The sequence below is a fragment of the Lacerta agilis genome, chromosome 7, assembly GCF_009819535.1.
Source record: "Lacerta agilis isolate rLacAgi1 chromosome 7, rLacAgi1.pri, whole genome shotgun sequence".
NCBI lineage: Eukaryota > Metazoa > Chordata > Lepidosauria > Squamata > Lacertidae > Lacerta > Lacerta agilis.
Window position 1 is genome coordinate 83,830,619 of NC_046318.1, and position 20,601 is coordinate 83,851,219.

General features: G+C 48.2%; 1 protein-coding gene across 1 annotated transcript in view; it reads right to left on the minus strand.

Annotated features, from left to right (window-relative positions):
- LOC117050346 (1-phosphatidylinositol 4,5-bisphosphate phosphodiesterase gamma-1-like) overlaps nt 1-20,601 on the minus strand; it is an 84,299-nt gene that overhangs the window by 27,153 nt on the left and 36,545 nt on the right. Inside the window, exons 4-15 of the mRNA XM_033155957.1 lie at nt 17,255-17,339; nt 16,625-16,705; nt 14,655-14,689; nt 13,190-13,262; nt 11,682-11,783; nt 10,571-10,689; nt 9,008-9,093; nt 7,439-7,559; nt 6,793-6,961; nt 3,325-3,444; nt 3,128-3,235; nt 1,799-1,986 (exon numbers count right to left, since the gene is read on the minus strand). Of these exons, the coding sequence (XP_033011848.1) occupies nt 1,799-1,986; nt 3,128-3,235; nt 3,325-3,444; nt 6,793-6,961; nt 7,439-7,559; nt 9,008-9,093; nt 10,571-10,689; nt 11,682-11,783; nt 13,190-13,262; nt 14,655-14,689; nt 16,625-16,705; nt 17,255-17,339 (1,287 nt within the window). The remainder of the gene's footprint in view (nt 1-1,798; nt 1,987-3,127; nt 3,236-3,324; nt 3,445-6,792; nt 6,962-7,438; nt 7,560-9,007; nt 9,094-10,570; nt 10,690-11,681; nt 11,784-13,189; nt 13,263-14,654; nt 14,690-16,624; nt 16,706-17,254; nt 17,340-20,601) is intronic.

The window sequence follows — 20,601 nt, forward strand, 5'->3', positions numbered from 1 at the left end:
CACGATATCTCTTCACAAGGTGAAATGTTTCCGCCAAGCCAGTCCAAAAATCTTCTCAATTCAGGCAGCAGCCAAATCAGTCCAGACAGAATCAAATCAAGGCATCTGCCCAATGATTTTAAGACCAGCTGTCTTTCAAATGGTTAACCTGTCCTGGGAAGGTTTTGCCATATAAAACTGGGAATGCAAATATTAAGTAAGATATTAAAAGGCACCTCTCCCCCTAAGGCTCCGCGTTTAGTTTGACAAGCTGATCTACTTCCGGTCATGAATGCCATTAAAGGCCAAAGGACTGGTTATAGAGGAAAGTTTTTGCCTGGAACTTAAAGATATGCAGTGAAGGTGCCAGGCAAGCGTATCCGGGGAGAGCATTCCGCAAACGGGGAGCCACTGCAGATAAGGCTCTGTTCTTATGTAGCCACCCTCTAGACCTCTCGTGGAGACGGCACACAGAGAAGGGTCTCAGAAGAGCATGGTGACTATGCTCTGTCTCCACATCTGGAGGCAGCGATGCTACCGAAGACCAGTTCCTGGAAACCACTGGAGAGGAGAGCAATGTCGCTCCCAGGTCCTGCTTTCAGCCCCCCCAGACGAATCATCTGGTTGACCCCCGTGAGAATCGGATGCAGAAAAAGATGGGCCATTGGCCTCATCCAGCAGCTGCTCCTCTGATCTTCATGCTTCTGCAGCTCCAGAGGGTAGGACCCAAATCAAGGGCTTCAAGCTCCAAGAAAGAAGATTCTTACTAAACATTTAGGAAGAGCTTTCTGACAGTAAGAGCTGTTTGACAGCGGAAGTGGTGGGCTTTCCTTCCTTGGATGTTTTTAAGCAAAGGTTGGATGGCCATCTGTCATGGATGCTCTAGCTGAGATTCCTGCATTGCAGGGGGACAGACTAGATGACTCTTGGGGTCCCTTCCAACCCTACAATTCTATGATTGTGAAGGACCAGGTGCGCAGCCTGGGTGTCATTTTGGACTCCATGGAGGCGCAGGTCAATTCTGTGTCCAGGGCGGCTGTCTACCAGCTCCATCTGGTACGCAGGCTGAGACACAACCTGCCCGCAGACTGTCTCGCCAGAGTGATGCATGCTCTGGTTATCTCCCGCTTGGGCTACTGCAATGCGCTCTACGTGGGGCTACCCTTGAAGGTGACTCAGAAACTACAACTTAATCCAGAATGTGACAGCTACACTGGTGACTGGGAGCGGCCGCCAAGACCATGTAACACCAGTCTTGAAAGGCCTTCATTGGCTCCCAGTACGTTTCCGAGCACAATTCAAAGTGTTGGTGCTGACCTTTAAAGCCCTAAATGGCCTCTGCCCAGTAGACCTGAAGGAGTGTCTCCACCCACATCGTTCAGCCCGGACACTGAGGTCCAGCTCTGAGGGTCTTCTAGCAGGTCCCTCCCTGTGAGAAGTGAGGTTACAGGAATCCAGGCAGATGTCAAGGAAATAAACAACTATCTGACTTTTGGAAGACATCTGAAGGCAGCCCTGTTTTGGGAAGCTTTTAATATTTTATGTTTTATCATGTTTTTAATAATCTGCTGGGAGCCGCCCAGAGTGGCTGGGAAAAAATTATTATTATTAATATTCATTATTCTTCTTATTGTTGTTGTTGTTGTTAACATGATTAGCCTTTCGTTTGGGCCATTCCTTTTCAAGGTGTCTAGCCAGATTAAGCACCCTCGCACGTCGCAGAACAGGAGCGAAGGACTCTCAAGGTGGAGGGACCCAAGCTCACGCTTCGCACCCTGACGGGGGTTGCGGCTGAGCTCTTCCTCGCGATACGACCTACCAGAAGGAGAGGGTGTAGTCGCCCACAAAGGTCTCGCTCTCCCGCACCAGGAAAGTGCCGTCTTTGCCGCCCGTCTCGGTGCAATACTCGTGGAGCTGCTTCTCGGCGATCTGCCTCCCGTCGCGGCCCCCGCCCAGCTTGCCATGGAACCATTTCTCGCTGAAGTGCAGCTCGTTGTTGTTAAACTCCTAAGAAGCCCAAAGGCAGCAGGAGAGGGGAAAGGAAAGGGGTGGGGGTGGGAGAATGGGAAGCAAGGAGAAGCCACAGCAGGTTTAATATCCTCATGTCCTTTTCAGACTTTGCTGAAGCATCTTCGGGGGGGGGGGAGGGATGCATATCAACAAACATTGGGGGGGTGGGCCTTTTGGGATAATTAGGCCTTTTTGGATAATGATCCATGAAGAAATTAAGAAGATATTAAAATTATCGATAACTAAAAGACCAGAAGCCTATCTATTGGGAATAATAAACCAAGAAATTCCACAGAAAAATAAAAAATTATTTTTATATGCTAGTACGGCAGCAAGAATAATAATAGCTAAGAATTGGAAAGTACAGAAGACCCCAACAAAGGAAGATTGTTTAAATAAATTAAATGAATATTTAACTTCAGCAAAATTAACAGCGGCAATTCGAAACCAATCCAACCAAGAGATAAGAAATTAATGGAAACAATATGAAGATTATCTAGAAAAATACTGTTCAAAAAATAATATGCTAATGTGCCTAGATTAAAGGGTGAGGTGTAAAAAGGAATGGATGAAGGATTATAAATTTCAGAGTAAGAGATGAAAGGATATAAGGAACGGAAGTAGAAAACACAGTATGGATTAAAGGAAATCGAGAAAAGGGTGGAGGGAAGGGTGGAGGGAGGAGGGTGGGTGAAGTTGCATATGTTTGTAATTTCTGTATATTTTTGTCGATGTACAATACCAGATCTATGGATTGCTGAACGTGGAATGTAATGACTGGTAATCAAAAAATAAAAATAAAAATAAAAACAAACATTGGGGGGTGGGGGCAGGACAGTTTGTGTCACCCGTATGAAACAGGAACAGACTGTGACTGTCAGGAAAAAACCCTAAAAATAAAGAGTCCTACAGTTTAATTAATTTAATTAATTAATTAATATTATTATTACCCCCGCCCATCTGGCTGGGTTGCCCCAAGCTCAGGCACACTAGAACTCATAGGCAACAAAGCTGAACATTGGAAGGTTCAGGACACATAGAAATGCATAAACTGCGGAACTCCCCGCCACAGTTCAAGTGGGAGTGCCCCACTGCCTCCTTCACAGCCAAGTGCCTCTGCAACGCTCCAGGAACACACCTCTTTCTGCTCCGTCTCCTCCTCGTCCTCGTTGGACTGGTAGCGGGAGGTTTCCTCGGAGTAATAGATCTTGTTGCTGGTCAGAACAAAGTAGTGTGGGCTCCACGTCTGCCGGAAGGGAGGGGGAAACAGTGTCAGAGCAACGGAGGGGTGGGTGGGGGTGGGACACGAGGCGAGGGAGAAAGCAAGAGCCTCACGTGGTCAATGGGGTCCTCGAGATAAAGGATGCCGTTCTTGATGGAGTTGCTGATGTCGTTCTCGGAGTAGCTGGCCAAGGAGACCTCCTCGTAGAGGTTCCCTTCGACCAGCTTCTTGTGCTGGAAGAAAATGACAGAATCACAGAGTTGTAGAGTTGGAAGGGACCCCGAGGATCATCTAGTCCAACCCCTTGCAACGCAGGAATCTTTTGCCCAAGGTGGTGCTTGAACCCACAACCCTGAGATTAAGAATCTCATGTTCTACCAGCTGAGTTATTACTAGACCGGCCTTCACCAACCTGGTGCCTTCCAGATGATTTCGAGCTCCAGATGTTGGCTGGGGCTGAGGGCAGCTCCAGTCCAAAACATATGGAGGGCATCAGGTTGGCCAAGGCTGGCCTGGGCATTCAAAAGGATGCCAGAGGGAGAGGAGGAAGAGCAAGGTGCGAATCTTAGGCTAACCTTCTTTGCATCTTTGCTGTGCTGTGAAGATGCCACCCTGAGATTCTTGGAGGAAGGGCAAATGGCAAGCACAATGAATGGTTTTTTTAAAAAGAAATTGGCTCCTCATACTGTGCGGGAAAAGGCTGCTCTGGCATGAACCACAAGCAGAAAGTACATGGTTTAGCTGCTAGCAAGGAACATGAGGGTCTTAGATGTATAATGTATTATTGGGGCTCATCAATCTAAGAGAAGTGAGAGAAGTGAGAGAAGAGAGAAGAGAAGTGAGAGCTGGACCATAAAGAAGACTGATCGCCGAAGAATTGATGCTTTTGAATTCTGGTGCTGGAGGAGACTCTTGAGAGTCCCACGGACTGCAAGAAGATCAAACCTATCCATTCTGAAGGAAATCAGCCCTGAATACTCACTAGAAGGACAGATCCTGAAGCTGAGACTCCAGTACTTTGGCCACCTCATGAGAAGAGAAGACTCCCTGGGAAAGACCCTGATGTTGGGAAAGATGGAGGGCACAAGGAGAAGGGGACGGCAGAGGATGAGGTGGTTGGACAGTGTTCTCGAAGCTACTAACATGAGTTTGGCCAAACTGCGAGAGGCAGTGAAGGATAGGAGTGCCTGGCGTGCTCTGGTCCATGGGGTCACAAAGAGTCGGACACGACTGAATGACTGAACAACAACAATGTAAGAGAAGTCTGATCCTAAACCTCTGCTAGCTTGTGGGATGCGTTCAGGAGAAAAGGTAGAAGCCCTGCACAAATCTGGAGTGGAGTCCCTAAGACGATTGGATGGGGCCTTGTATGTCTCCTTCCGGCAGCCCCAACAGACAAGCTTGTCACCTGGGCAGCCCAGGTCCTCCATGCACACTGCCCAGGCTTGCACCCCGGGGAGGCCACTCCGGTGCTCCTAACCCAGTGGTTTGACTTCACCCCTGGAGGCACACTCTATTGTCTCTTGAGACACGGCGGGTGCCAGCAACACCGCCACGAGGAAGGAGAGGAAACTTAGGTAACATGGCCTGAACGATGTGCAATGTCATTTGATTTGTGGGGAACGTCAGGGTATGGGGAGGCGATGGAGAATACAAGGCATTTCTTCAGGAAGGGCCGTAGGTGAGGGCAGAACATCTGCCTTGCATGCACAGAGAGAGAGAGAGAGAGAGGACAATCGTGAGCTAGATGAACTAAGGCTTCAGCTCGGAATAAGGGCCAGGTAAGAGTCCCACTTAAGATTGCCGGAAGAAATATCAACAACCTCAGATACGCTGATGACACAACTCTGATGGCAGAAAGTGAGGAGGATTTAAAGAACCTTTTAATGAGGGTGAAAGAGGAGAGCGCAAAATGTGGTCTGAAGCTCAACATCAAAAAAACTAAGATCATGGCCACTGGTCCCATCACCTCCTGGCAAATAGAAGGGGAAGAAATGGAGGCAGTGAGAGATTTCACTTTCTTGGGTTCCATGATCACTGCAGATGGTGACAGCAGTCACGAAATTAGAAGACGCCTGCTTCTTGGGAGAAAAGCAATGACAAACCTAGACAGCATCTTCAAAAGCAAAGACATCACCTTGCCGACAAAGGTCCGTATAGTTAAAGCTATGGTTTTCCCAGTAGTAATGTACGGAAGTGAGAGCTGGACCATAAAGAAGGCTGATCGCCAAAGAATTGATGCTTTTGAATTATGGTGCTGGAGGAGACTCTTGAGAGTCCCACGGACTGCAAGAAGATCAAACCTATCCATTCTCAAGGAAATCAGCCCTGGGTGCTCACTGGAAGGACAGATCCTGAAGTTGAGGCTCCAGTACTTTGGCCACCTCATGAGAAGAGAAGACTCCCTGTAAAAGACCCTGATGTTGGGAAAGATGGAGGGCACAAGGAGAAGGGGACGACAGAGGATGAGATGGTTGGACAGTGTTCTCGAAGCTACTAACATGAGTTTGGCCAAACTGCGAGAGGCAGTGAACGATAGGCGTGCCTGGCGTGCTCTGGTCCATGGGGTCACGAAGAGTCGGACACGACTGAACAACTGAACAACAACAACAAAAGTTCAAACGTCCATCTCATCCCTCCGCAGAGTCCGGGAATGAACCCTTCCGGTTCTTGGTCCAGCAAAAAAGGCGCGGGATTCTAAACCCCCGCCTCCCCCTTCCACGTCTTTCCTGTCTGCGAACTTGGGGTGCGGGAAGCTGTCCCTGTTCCCCGCTTCCCCCTTGGTGCTCAGGCTCTGCAATCCCTTCACAGCCCCTGCGCCGACTTCCTGTCTCCAACTCCCCCTCCCCACTGGAGGAATGATCGCTTCCTCCTGAGGAGGGGGATGACGAACTGGTGAACAAAGAGGGTGGTTCCCTGTACTGCAAATGGTCCTGGGATGCTACCAGCCGTGGGGAGGGGGGTTTCCTGACAGAGGCAGTGAGAGATTTTACTTTCTTGGGTTCCATGATCACTGCAGATGGTGACACCAGTCACGAAATTAGAAGACGCCTGCTTCTTGGGAAAAAAGCAACGACAAACCTAGACAGCATCTTAAAAAGCAAAGACATCACCTTGCTTACACAGGTCCATATAGTTAAAGCTATGGTTTTCCCAGTAGTAATGTATGGAAGTGAGAACTGGACCATAAAGAAGACTGATTGCCAAAGAATTGATGCTTTTGAATGATGGTGCTGGAGGAGACTCTTGAGAGTCCCATGTACTGCAAGAAGATCAAACCTATCCATTTTTAAGGAGATCAGACCTGAGTGCTCATTGGAAGGACAGATTCTGAAGTTGAGGCTCCAAAATTTTGGCCACCTCATGAGAAGAGAAGACTCCCTAGAAAAGACCCTGATGGAGGGCACATGGAGAAGGGGACGACAGAGGATGAGATGGTTGGACAGTGTTCTCGAAGCGACTGGCATGAGTCTGACCAAACTGCGGGAGGCAGTGGAGGATAGGGGTGCCTGGCGTGCTCTGGTCCATGGGGTCATGAAGAGTTGGACACGACTAAACAACAACAACAAGAGTCCCGCTACCTTGATGAGGATCTTCTTCTTGAGCTGGGCAGGTGAGGGCAGCTGGTCTGCGTTGACGTCCACCGGTTTGGTAAGCAGCATGTCCCCAAAGACCTTCTTGAAGTGCGCGGCCATGTTCCTCTGCTGCACGATGCTGCAGTGGTCCTCGATGGAGAGGATGACGGGGAACCTAGGGGAAAGGCAGGTGGCCTCAGCCAGGTGCACCCCGAGACACCTGCAACTTGCCATCATCGGCACAGCCCTGTCCCCGTACCTCGTGCTACACAGAGAGCGAGAGGACAGGTCCCTGCCCCAATCCAACGGCCTGAGGCAACGTCAGGCGGTTTCACGGGTTCGCAAGCCGAACACACACCACACAATTGCTCCGATGGCACAAGAGGAAAGCCCCTGCGTTTCTGAGACACCTGCATTGCTGAGTTTCGGCAAGCAACACGACACAGGAAGCTTCTTTTGGGATACGCCTTTAGATCAGCGAAAAATACTCTCCAGGGTTTCATCACCGATTCCAATTTTCCCCGATCTCCCGGGAAATAGTTTCGCACAAGCAAATTTTCACGGAGTCACGGGGAGCAGGCACCAAACACCCCCCTCTCTTAGGAAACAGAAGGCAGAGGAAAGGGCTGAGAGGACGGGGAGTATCACTTACTCGGAGGTGACGAAAGCGTGTTCCTTGATGGTGTGCAGCACGTCCAAGAATTTGATTTTGGAGGTGAGCGTATGGCCGTGGTAGATGATGGGCAGATCATCCGGACCGTCCCAACAGTCCACTGTGGGTGGAGAGGGTTTGGTTCTGAATTAGTCAGTAGATTAATTGCCCTTTTCATTAAGATGGAATTTCTTTTTTCATTAACCAGGAAGGTTTTACCGTATATATATTTGTCTTTAACACCAGTGCTTATTAATAACTGCAGGTGGCCGGTGTCATCTTAAAAGAAGCTTCCCCCTTTCAATGCTTCTTGCTGCAGATTTTTTATGGATACCAGCCTTCTTCAACCTGGTGCCCGCCAGAGGTTTTGGACTACAATTCTCATCACTGTAGTCCAAAATTTCTGGTGGGCACCAGGTTGGAGAAGGCTGGTCTATACTCAGATGCAAAACTTAATCAATTAATTATTTGATTGACTTCCCAATTCACTCAATTCATTGGCCAGGATTTCTTCAATCAAGTAATAACCGTTATGTACAGGTGAGACTCGAAAAATTAGAATATCGTGGAAAGGTCAATTTCTTTCAGTAATTCAACTTAAAAGGTGAAACTAATATATGAGATAGACTCATGACATGCAAAGCGAGATATGTCATGCCTTTATTTGTTATAATTGTGATGATTATGACGTACAGCTGATGAGAACCCCAATTTAACAATTTCAACTTTGGGGTTTTCATCAGCTGTACGCCATAATCATCACAATTATAACAAGCAAAGGCTTGACATATCTCGCTTTGCATGTCATGAGTCTATCTCATATATTAAACTCCAGTAGCTAATGAAAACAATTGCTTACATAAATGGACTTTTCCACAATATTCTAATTTTTTGAGTTTCACCTGTAGATTGCCCGGCCCTTTGCTACAGGCACATACTCACACAAATGTGCACACACACACACGCACACACACTTAAGGCATCTGTTTGTCTCTCTCTCCTTTTTTGGCAAAGAGCAGAAAGGCACATCTGAATCCTGCTGGAATCTCTGCCCTTTAGTATCAGATATGAGGGAGTGAGCTGAGGTTAGTCAGTGCGTCCAGAAAAGAACTCTGTGCATGCTCAGGAGAGCGCTCACTTAACAGCCTAACTTCCTAGGCTGTAGCAGGTTTCAGGCCTGGCTAAGATTAAATCCAGTCTGCTTGCTTCTGAGCTACGAGATGGAAAGATAACACAGCACAGAAAGCCAGTGCTATGAGCCACCGGCTGAGATGTGCAAATTGTCTTGTTTTAATTGACTCTATGCAAGGCGCTCTGGGATCCCGCTTGGCCGAAATGTGGGGTACAAATGCTCCAAATAAATAACAAATTAAGAACATAAGAGCCTGCAGGATCAGGCCACCGGTTTGTCGAGTCCAGCATCCTGTTCTTGCAGTGGCCAACCAAGTACCTGCAACTGGGAACCCACAATCAGGATTCGAGCCCAAGAGCAACTCTCCCAACTTGTGGTTTCCAGGGGGGGGCATCCAGAAGCCAAACTGGGCCAAGAACCCCGAAAGTCAGACTCACATTCTATGCAGCGGCACCCCATCCGGAGGCAGCGGGAATAGGCTTCCAGAGAGGATTCGCTGGAGAACTGGTCCCCCGTGAGATACCTGTAAGAAGAAGAAGAAGAGTTTGGATTTGATATCCTGCTTTATCACTACCTGAAGGAGTCTCTATGCGGCTCACATTCTCCTTTCCCCTCCTCCCCCACAACAAACACTCCGTGAGGTGAGTGGGGCTGAGAGTCTTCAGAGAAGTGTGACTAGCCCAAGGTCTGCCAGCAGCTGCATGTGGAGGAGAGGAGATGCGAACCCGGTTCCCCAGATTACGAGTCTACCGCTCTTAACCACTCCACCACACTGGCAGAGACACCTGTGAGAATCCTGGAGATGGGGCTGGGGGGCTGGGGTTTCACTTCCTGCAAGGCTCGTGGCTTGCAAAATATCCTGAATGCTACGAGCAACTGGGCGATGCACAGAGCCAGGTGACCCAGACCCACAGCAGGAGACAAAACAATCCAGCTGAGATCAAACTGGTGGGGTAGCATTGATTGGGAAAAGCCCACCCCTTCTCATCCAGCAATTCCATCCATGGGACTACTTCAGCAGAGCATCTCCGTGGATTTGAGGATGTGGCAAAAGGCTGCACTGCTAGGCCCAGTTCCCAGGGATGGGCTCCAGTTCATTCAACGTGACTTAATTTTGAATATGTTTTAAGCCCAGAGACGAGGAGATGGACAGGTGGCTTGACAGCCCTCTTCAAATATCTCAAGGGCTGTCACATGGGAGAGGGAGCAAGCTTGTTTTCTGCTGCTCCACAGGGGATTCAAAGGACAAGAAAGGAGATTCCGACTAAATATCAGAAATTACTTTCTGAGGGTAAGAGATGTTCAGCAGTGGAACGGACTCCCTGTGAAGGTGCTGGACTCTCCTTCATTGGAGGTTTTTAAACAGAGGTTGGATGGCCATCTGTCAGGGATTTTTTTAAAGCTGTGATTCCTGCATTGCAGGGGGTTGAACTAGATGACCCTTGGGGGTCCCTTCCAGCTGTACAATTCTGTGATTCCATTGTTCCCTTGTAAGACACAGGGGCCCTACTGGCTGTGCCATTGTAGCTGGGTTGGGGTTCAGAACAGTGGCGTACGGAGCCGCTTTGCGGGGTGCAGCTCCATAGCGCGCGTGCGTTGTGATGTCACGATGCATGTGTGCTATGGAGCACAGTCCGTCCGGGCTGCCGGGCTGCGCAAGTGCGCACATGCGCAGTCCGTCCCGGATGCCAGGTGCGAATGGCACCCCGTCCGTGCGGTGGCTGCCTGTGCGGCAACTCGTAAGGCTGCAGCGTGCAAGCAGCTGCCGCACGGAAGTGGTGCCAGGCGGCGGCTTGGGAGTTGCGGGGGTGGTGGTGGTGCAGAGTGTCACCACCCCCTCCAGGCTGGAACTGGGGGCATGCCGCTCTCAGCGCCCCCACCTTGCTACGCCACTGGTTCAGAAGTTCTGGTGCTTCGACCCAGCAGCCTTGCTTTAACACAACTGAGGCTGCCCCCCACCCCCCCGAGCAAATGACCCCGTTGCCCAGGGATGCTCTTACGTGTTATGGGAGGACGAGATCCAGTACTGAGTCAAGGGGTAGTTCATTTCTTCCGGCACCACTCGGTCGAACCTGGAGTCCATGGCCATGTTTTCTTTGGAGAACAGGAACGTCAGGAACTGCGGGGAGCCGAGGGGAGGGAGAAACTAGTTAGAGGTCAGCTGGGGAATGGGATAAGGACTCTCAGAATTAGGTGAGCGCTGCAGATGTGGTCTGGCTTGGGTCAGGTGCAGGGACCCCATTTACACGAGTCCTTCTTTCCAGTAATAATAATATTGCGGCTCCCAATTAATGATAACAATAATAATAAAATAGCAACAACATCAGACATTAGAGACTTCCCTAAACAGGGCTGCCTTCAGATGTCTTCTAAAAGTCAGAGAGTTGTTTGTTTCCTTGACATCTGATGGAAGGGCGTTCAACAGGGCGGGTGCCACCACCGAGAAGGCCCTCTGCCTGGTTCCCTGTAACCTCACTTCTCGCAGGGAGGGAACCAGCAGAAGGCCCTCGGAGCTGGATCTCAAGTGTCCGGGCAGAATGATGAGGGTGGAGACGCTCCTTCAGGTATACTGGACCAAGGCCGTTTAGGGCTTTCAAGGTCAGCAGCAACACTTTGAATTGGGCTCGGAAACGTACTGGGAGCCAATCTAGGTATTTCAGGACCGGGGTTATATGGCTTGCGAACACAAGAGTGAAATTCCAATTAGGCTGTTAAATTCCAAGAGTTGGCTCCTTCTGCTCGAAAGGAGAACTGCCTCCCACTGGAGGTTAAGGGGAGGGAGGGGAATGTTTGCCAAGTCTCCCTGCAGCTCCCTGTGCCCCTTTCCTTGTAGTCCCACAACCCTTTGCAGAGGGTTGCGAGGAGAACAGCAGATCGGTTAAAGTTGCTGCTCCTTCCATGGGGTTCTCCTGTGAGCTGTGCTCAGCTCATGGAAGCTCGAGATCCAAGCTGCAATGGGTTGGAGTTAATTGGAATACACTGAAGTGCGCTTTCTGTGGTTGCGTCCACAGAATGGAAGCTGGCAGGGCGTGCTCTATGGAGAGCTGACGTCTGGTGCCCCACAGGGTGAGGAGGGGAGGAGAGGGTGCCTGGGGGCCCCGTGCCACGCACCTCGTCCAGCTGGAAGAAGGGCTCCGCCATGTCGCTGAAGGGATCCCGGAGGTAGTTGCACATGAACTCCCGGACTTTGGCAATGTCACTTGCCCACGGCTCCTGGAGGGGGGGGGAGGGTTGTAAGTAAGAAGCCGCCCTTTCACGCAAAAAGTCCGTAAGAAATTAACAAATGCTCAGTAACGTTTTTCGCGTGAAAGAGAAAACGAACTTGTAAAACCTGGATCTGAAGATTGAAAAATATACTAGTTTATAGAAGATAAAATGGTTGGCTGTTATCTGGCTGCAGAACAGAGAGCTGGAAAAGACAGCCTTTTTTATCCATATTTATTCCTTTTCTCTCTTCTCTTTCTCTCTCTAGGTATTTCTTTCTCTCCTTTCTGCCCTTGCTCTTTCTTATATTAAGTAGCTGCTTAATTTCAGTATATTATAAAAAAGATGCTTTGCAATGGGTATGTACTGTATTTCTGTACGTCTTTGAATAAATGTCAATAAATAACTGTCAGGAGTAGCCTGGCTCCTCGTGAGGAGAGGGAGAGAGGAAGCCCTGCTCAGGAGCAGGGACAGGGAGAGCTGCTCTTCAAGGGAAGAAAGCTCACTAAGCTATAGGGAACCCGAGCCCCTTTTGCAGACGGATTCCTCCTCTTCCTCCTCCTCCTCCAGCTTATCACAGGAATTGTCTCCAAGCAAGGGAGCGGAGCAAGGGCTCTGTGACACTGCTGAAAGACCCAGCACCACCAGCCAGACAAGATTGCACACAAGCTCACAGCTTCCGACACAGGCACCGCGCAGGGGGGGGGGGGGGGCTAGAGGACCCAGGAGACATCGTTTCAGGGTGCCGAAAATTTGGTGTTGGGCAGGAAGCCGAAGGAATGTACTTCTGGATTCTGATAGTGATTGAACGGTCATGTTTTTGACTATCTCCGCTTGTAAATAGCAAAGCTTAATAACTAGCTTTAGTTTTCAAAAGAGGCTCTGTCGTTACTCATGAGCAGTACCGGGGAAGGTGCTGACAATAACTATGAAAAATAGTAATTAAAAAGGTATGTAAGAACTACATCAGAGCTCGTCAGAGGGACAGACAGACGGACTCTGGGTTCAATCTCTCCAGGCTGAAAACAATTCCTGTGATTGCTTTAACTGGAGAAATCCAACCCTCATTGCAAGGCAACAGAGAGGACCCAACTGGTAGAGCGCAGCCATCTCCAATCGGGGGCCACTGCAGCTGTTTGGGACTATATTTCACACCAACAGCCTCGCCATGATGTCTGCAGCTTTCACAGTGCAAGACCACCAAGCGGTTGGTTGATTTGCTGCCGGCTCCAAAAAGGTCTCCAATGTCCTACCCGCTGGCTGTCAGTTACCAAGGAAAGCCGGTTAATGCGCTACTTTCACGGGACAACAAGCGGATCTTTCTCTGCCGTGCTACTCAGAGCAGCAGAGGGGCTCTCCCAAGCCCAACCTTCCTCCGCAGAATTAACTAAGCGCCCCTCTCTCTTTGCAAATACCTTCTGGTCGTATTGCAGGAACTTCTGGAAGTCGTACAGCGTGATCTGGCAGAGTTCTGGCCGGTCCACGTTGCTAGGGAAAGAGTCGGAGAGAGAAAGAGAGTGGCCACAAAAATCCACCTGCCGGTGGCCCATAAACCCAGCCACAAAAAAAACCAAAACCCACGCACAGGACATTTTGTGAAGTCTGTGCCTTTTCCTAAGACGAGAAAACTAGAGCAGAGGGACCCAGGCAGTAGCTTTCCAGGACATTATACCCAGTTCCTTTGGCCTGCCTTTGGAACCCATGCATTTATCTTAGATGGCTTTCCAGAAAATTAGACAAATCCCTTGAGGTTAGGTTACTCTTGGCCATATATAGAACCTCCTTGTGCAGAAGCAGTATACCACCAAATACCGGTTACTGGGACTCACAAGGGGAGTGCTGCTGTTGCACTCACGTTTCTGGGTAACCACTTTGGGAAAGTGGATCCTGGGCTGGAAGGACTAATAAATAATAATAATAAGAAGAAGAAGAAGAAGAAGTTTTTATTTATACCCCGCCTTTCCCGGTTTAAAAACTGGGCTCAAGGTGGCTAATAGCAAATATAAAACATTGATTAAAATGCGACTTAAAAACAGCATCAAATACAACATAAAATGCAGTATCAATATCAATAAAATTCAAAAATTCAGAGGTCATGGGGGGAGGGGAACCCAGTCAGTAGACATCAAATGATCACCAGGGCTAACTGGCCAAATTGGTCCTACTAGCAATTCTGGAGCTGGAGGAGACTCTTGAGAGTCCCATGGACTGCAAAAAGATCAAACTTATCCATCCTTAAAGAAATCAGCCCTGAGTGCTCACTGGAAGGGCAGATCCTGAAGTTGAGGCTCCAAGACTTTGGCCACCTCATGAGAAGAGAAGACTCCCTGGAAAAGACCCTGATGTTGGGAAAGATGGAGGGCACAAGGAGAAGGGGACGACAGAGGACGAGATGGTTGGACAGTGTTCTCGAAGCGACTGGCATGAGTTTGGCCAAACTGCGAGAGGCAGTGAAGGATAGGCGTGCCTGGCATGCTCTGGTCCATGGGGTCATGAAGAGACGGACACGACTGAATGACTGAACAAGGGCCAGCAAGGAGACCAGGGAAGAATTTAAATGTGGCGTCCCAGGAAGGGACTGCCCTTGGTTTTATCCAAATCTTGTGTTTCAAAGAAGCTTTATCATCTTTCCAGCTTCTTTCTAACAGCCTTCTCCAACCCGGTGCCCCACCAGCCTCAGGCAGCATGGACCTACGATGCTGTGTTTGTTGGGAGTTATAGTCCAGAAAATCTGGCAGGCACCCGGTTGGCGGGAGGGGAGGCAGCTCATCAAACCTGCCAGCACCCTTCCTGATCTGTGCTGCTCTTTTTGTTTCAACGAACACATGAAGACTCAGGCCAGGAGACAGGAAGTGAGAAATCGGGGGGGTTCTTACTTACCGTAAGGGGAAGGACAACTCCAGCTGCTCAATGATCTGAAACACAAAGAAGCGACACATCGATTGGCAATGCCATCAGGACACGGGCAAGGCTGGAAACGTTTATATGTTGTTTTTCTTTGACATTTCAAATTCAGACAATGCATGAAAGGAGGACATGGCGGCAAACTTTAACCAAGACCGAGGACCGACGGTCGGTTAACGCTGTAAGGACAGATTTTTAAGCAACACCCCAGTTAACGGCAAAAGGTGTGAAAGGGAGCTGTTTTGGCCAAGTAGTTTTGCATGAGCGAAGGAATACGGAGCTGAACGAAGAAAACGATATGCATACTGGCCGCATCTCTGAGGCTGAGGGGGCTATGAGGACTTTAGGGGGAAGTCACTCAAGTGTCGCCCCCTCAAGAGAGCAATGCCTGACTCTGCTGGACACAAGAGGACCGTGCTCTTTCTGCACTCTGTATCGATGCCTCAGTTCAAGCCCCCTGCCCTCTCATTCATTGCACTTCATCCCAAAGAATATTACCGCGGTGTGCTAGATATCTACCCTGTTTCTCCTAAAATAAGACATGGCCATAAAATAAGCCATAGCAGGATTTCTATGCATTTGCGAAATATAAGCCGTTCCCCAAAAATAAGCCATACACCGAAAATAAGCCATAGTGACGTGGTACCTCCCATTAAAACAGCCTGGGGAGGCGTGGCTATGCAGCGTACCGATGCAACGCGGTTAAAATAAGACATCCCCTGAAAATAAGCCATACTGTGTTTTTTTGAGCAAAAAAAAATATAAGACGGTGTCTTATTTTAGGAGAAACACGGTATATATAGCCTATCCTAAACATAACAACATTCCTAAATTTCAGGTGCACCGTTTGGTGACTGAATTCTGAATTCACTTTCAATACTACTACTACTACTACTACTAATAATAATAATAATAATAATAATAATATTTTTTATTATTTATACCCCGCCCATCCAGCTGGGTTTTCCCAGCCACTCTGGGCAGCTCCCAGCAGAATATTAAAAACATGATAAAAGATCAGACATTAAAAACTTCCCTAAACAGGCTGCCTTCAGATGTCTTCTAAAAGTCAGACAGTTGTTTATTTCCTTGATATCTGATGGGAGGGCGCCACCACCAAGAAGGCCCTCTGCCTGGTTCCCTGTAACCTCACTTCTCGCAGAGAGGGAACTGCCAGAAGGCCCTCAGAGCTGGACGATGGGGGTGGAGACGCTCCTTCAGGTATACTGGGAGTGCTGCAAGGGACACCGAGTGTCATCTAGTCCAACCCCCTGCCATGCAGGAATCTTTTTACCCAATGTGGGGCTCAAACCCACAACATCCAAATTACCAGCTGAGCTATCCATGAAAAATCCATATAAAAAAACTTCTGGAACTCCCAAATTCCAGCCGCTTTCCAACCCATGCCCCCCAACCCTTGCGGAGCAGTCCATGGCCCTGACCACTGACCAGCTGGTTGATCCCTAAAGTGTGTGCACCCCACCCTTCAGTGACCAGTTGGCATTCTCAGTGGCAGTTCCCTCCCTGCGAGAAGGTAAGTTACAGAGAACCAGGCAGAGGGCCTTCTTGGTGGTGGCACCCGCCCTGTGGAACGCCCTCCCACCAGATGTCAAAGGAAAAAACAACTACCTGACTTTTAGAAGACATCTGAAGGCAGCCCTGTTTAGGGAAGTTTTTGATGTTTAATGCTGTATTGTGTTTTTAATATTCAGTTGGGAGCCTTCCAGAGTGGCTGGGGAAACTCAGCTGAATGGGTGGGGTATAAATAAATTATTTTTATTACTTTCTCAGGCTGGCTTTCTAAAAAGTGTGAGAAAACCCTGCAACTATCACAAGAAAAGGAACCACCCCAAAAAAGAACTTTTACTCTCTTTTTAAAAGCTGGCCAATAAAAACTCTACAGCAGCTCAACGGAAGTAAAAACAGAGCGCCCCAAATGTCCTTACCGATTTCTGAGCATCAAACATCAGGTTTTTATAGAAGTGTGCGAAGTGGCTGAAGGTGATTTCATTCCGGACTTCGACCTCCTGCGTGGGAAAAGGACAAAAGGGGAAAGGGTTAATAAGGCTTGCTTTGACTGTGCACAGATCAAACCCCCAAGCCCCCCGCCCAGTCCTTGCATCTCAGGTAATGTAATGCTGGAGCCTTTTAGGTTGGCTAAATGCTCAGAGTCAGCCCCCGGGAGGAGTGGAGCCCAATGTTACTGGCCCCGATCCCAACACTGTGAGTGCTGCTCGTCCTGCCCTCTCGGGAGACACATGCCCAGTGCAATTACTTTTTACCAATGTTTGTGTTCCCTTTTTGCTCTCCTTATTTAAACCAGACTTCCGTTTTCAGAAGGAGGTCTTCTTCTGCCTAAAAGCTTCCTCGACTCGGCTCATTAGGCATGCTGGCATCCTCTTGGCCTTTCCCGATCCCAGCTGAGCTCCTGTCATTGTGGTTTGGAATATCCCCAAGCATTCCTGACTTTCTCCATCAGCTTCCTTTGTTTTTTTAGCAGACCCCCTCATTGCCGAGAGCTTTCCTCTTCTGAGGTCCATTGTGAGAAGGAAAAACGAGGAGAGCGGTTTCCTTACCAGAAGCTTGTCCCGGAGGAATCTCATGTTAGGCACGCGGTAGTTGGCCTGGGGCAACATGGCCTTCAGATCCTTGGGGGTGATGCTGCAACACACAGAGAGGAACATGGAGTCGGGGGGGGGGGTCGTCTCCATTGTGTATGAGAGAGACAGAGAACAAAGGGCCCCCCCTTCTTCTCTGGACCGGCCACGATCTACTCACCCTTGCACTACGGGCCCAAAACGGTACCCCCATTTTTTTTAAAAAAAATTATATATATATATACACACCGTACTTTTCCATGTATATGACTATGTTTAAAATAATGTTCAAAATCTGTGCTCGTTTTATACATGGATAGTATATTCCCCCCATTTTCTCAAGTCGGAGTTCCCAAAAATAGTCTTATATGTGGGGGCGTCTTATAGACGGAAAAATAAGAGGGGTGTGTGTGTGTGTGTGTATAACATAGACCAAAAGTGACTTTATCAATTGACTTCCCTTCCTCCCCTTCCATGGTTTCCATATTTACTCTTAAATTTACTTACTCTTATATTTACTCTATATTCAAATTAACCTATTTGTCTTAACGATTCACACTGTTGCTCATATTTCAAGTCCTGCTCGTGTTTTCATCTTGCTATAATAGCTCTTTAAATACTCAATAAAAGGTCTCCAGTCCTCTAGGAATTTATCGCCATTTGGGTCTCTAAACTCTGCTACTCTTGACAGTTCCACAACCTCCATCATTTCCAAGAGCCAGACCTTCCAAGAGTCTCCTTTCTATCTTTGGGCATACAACATTTGTGCTGCTGTCGTTGTATACATAAATAAGTTAACCAGCTCTTTTGGAACATCATTATCTATAATTCCTAAAAGAAAAGATTTGGGTTTTCTTGGGAATCATCAACTTAAACATCTTTTTCATCTCATTAACATATCATTTCCCAACAGCCCTTGGTTTTTTCTTTTTTCTTTTCTGCAAGGCCACCACATAGGAAAGAATGTTCCTTCTGGGCCATTCCATTGTCACGGGTGGGACACTTTGACCATGTTTTTTGGTATTCGCACATGTGTAACAATGTAAATATACATAAAAATTAACAACCAAAATTTAAACTATGTTCTTAATAAGATACTGAACATTTTACTAATTTATTATTATTTTTACGGATATTTTTGACAATTTTATTAAATGTTAAAAGTGTTGTCACGGGTGGGACAAAAAAAGGACATGGAGCTTGAGATAAGTTTGATTTATGGAAAAACTCTGTGAGTTGGGAGGTGAATCAATGATAAACTCAGCATATCTGTTTAAATCAATGTTTATTGGTTACAACTATGCAATCAGGAATTAAGTTTAAGAAATTTAACGATACAAAATTAAGGAAAAAATGCTGTCACGGGTGGGACAATCATCAGAAAACTTTTAACTTGAACACTTCTGTGAAGACTACGTGGGTGGACTTTTGAAAAGAAGGTCCATAAAATAAACTTCTTTTGTCTTTAGCTTTTAAAAAAATGGTTAGACTGCACGTTTGGAATCTTCCTCACCAAAGTCCAGTGCTCATCTAGCATTCTTATCAGGCTAATTTTTCACGGAATGGCCCTCCTATCAGTTCGCACTTCCAACACATACTTGGCTTAGTTTGATACATTTTGGCTTATTTGGAGTTAAATACCACTACTAGGTGGCCAGAGATTGCCATGTGCTGCAGGTCAATCGTGGGAATTATAAAAATGATAGCCGTGTTTCTCCTGAGCGATCGCAATGCCCCTTGCCTCCTTCCCTGCTTTGAAAGCTAGTTTTCCCTTTGTCAGAGTCCGACTGGGGAAAGGAGGGAGGGCTGCAGACTGGTTGGTGATCGATTTTATGCAACCATTCCCCCCAAAAGCTCAACAACTCTGGTCAATCCTTCCCAAAAAAAGCTCAACAACCCTGGGCAGTGACAATGGGTAGATCATTGCCAGTTTTATTATACTGGGAGTAGATCGCAGTCTCTATAGAGTCGGAAATGCTTGCACTAGGGCGACAACAGCTGCTTTGTGGATAGAGGGGAGGCCAAGGGGCAGCTGCTGGAGCACAACTGCAAGGCTGGCAAGGGCCCACAGCTCAGGGACAGATACAGTGGTGCCCCGCTAGACGAAAAACTCGCTAGACGAACAGCATTCGTCTAGCGGAAGCTGCCCCGCAAGACGAAAAAGTCAATGGGGCTACTTCGCAAGACGAAAAAAATTCGTCTTTTTTTTCGTTTAGCGAAAGCGCGGCTGTCATTGCCGCTTTGCTAGACGAAAAACCCGCTAGACGAAAATTTTCGCAGGATGAATTATTTTCGTCTAGCGGGGCACCACTGTACCACTTTAGCTGCGAGTTCCGGAAAACCTGTTCCCTACCTTGCTGGTCTTTTCCCACCAGGCCTAGGAGGGCCAGGACTGACTCCAGCTACAAAAAACTAATTCTGCTGAATGCTGTTTTCATGCAAATATCAACAGGAACAGCATGAAGGAGATACTAAGTCTTGCAAAGCAAACCAGAGGCCTGCAGAACCAGGGAGCTGTTATTTAAGAAGCAGGAAAGTGAGCCAACCGTCAGCATATGGCTGGCGGAGAATATTATTCCTTCTGGGGTTAGCGCACCACCATTTTGGGGCTGCACTCTCCCCAAAGATACAGGTTCACAGTTTCGCACATAGTCTTGGATCCAGCTGCTCCTTCCTTGTCCAACTGGTGACCCCAAGAGCTCCCTCTCCCCTCCCAGCCTCAGTGGATGTGCCAGCTGAGATCTCTCCTCGAGGCAAGTGATCTGGCCCCCAGTAATCCACACGTCAAGCCGCTTAGTCACATCCCGGCTAGATTGCTTTTAAACGGCCTGAGACGAGGCTGGCTTTGGAGAGTGGCTTTATAGGAAATGATTCATAAATGGAAATAAATAAATTGGAACATAAATAAATGAGCAAGAGTTCTCAGAAGTTGCAGCCACCGCGGGATGTAGCAGCCAGGTCTGTTACCGGTGGCCGGCCGGCGGACATGATGTTAATTTTGAAGCATGAGAAACGCAGGAAGCTCTCACGGGGCGAGTCAAACCGCTGGGGCTCTGTCTAGCCCCGCATTGTCCATGCTGACTGGGAGGGACTCTCCAGGGTCTTGGGGAAGGGGAAATTCCCAGCCCTTCCTGGAGATTGAACCTGGGACATTCTGCAAGCAAATCAGGTGTCTCCGAGCGCTGGACTCGACTTTTGAATCCCTAAATGGCTTGGGTCCAGAGCACCAGAACGACTGAATTCTCCCCCGTGAATCTACCCACCTGTACCTTATGATCTTTCCCAGCACACAGAATTGTAGGGTTGTAAGAGACCCCCAAGGGTCA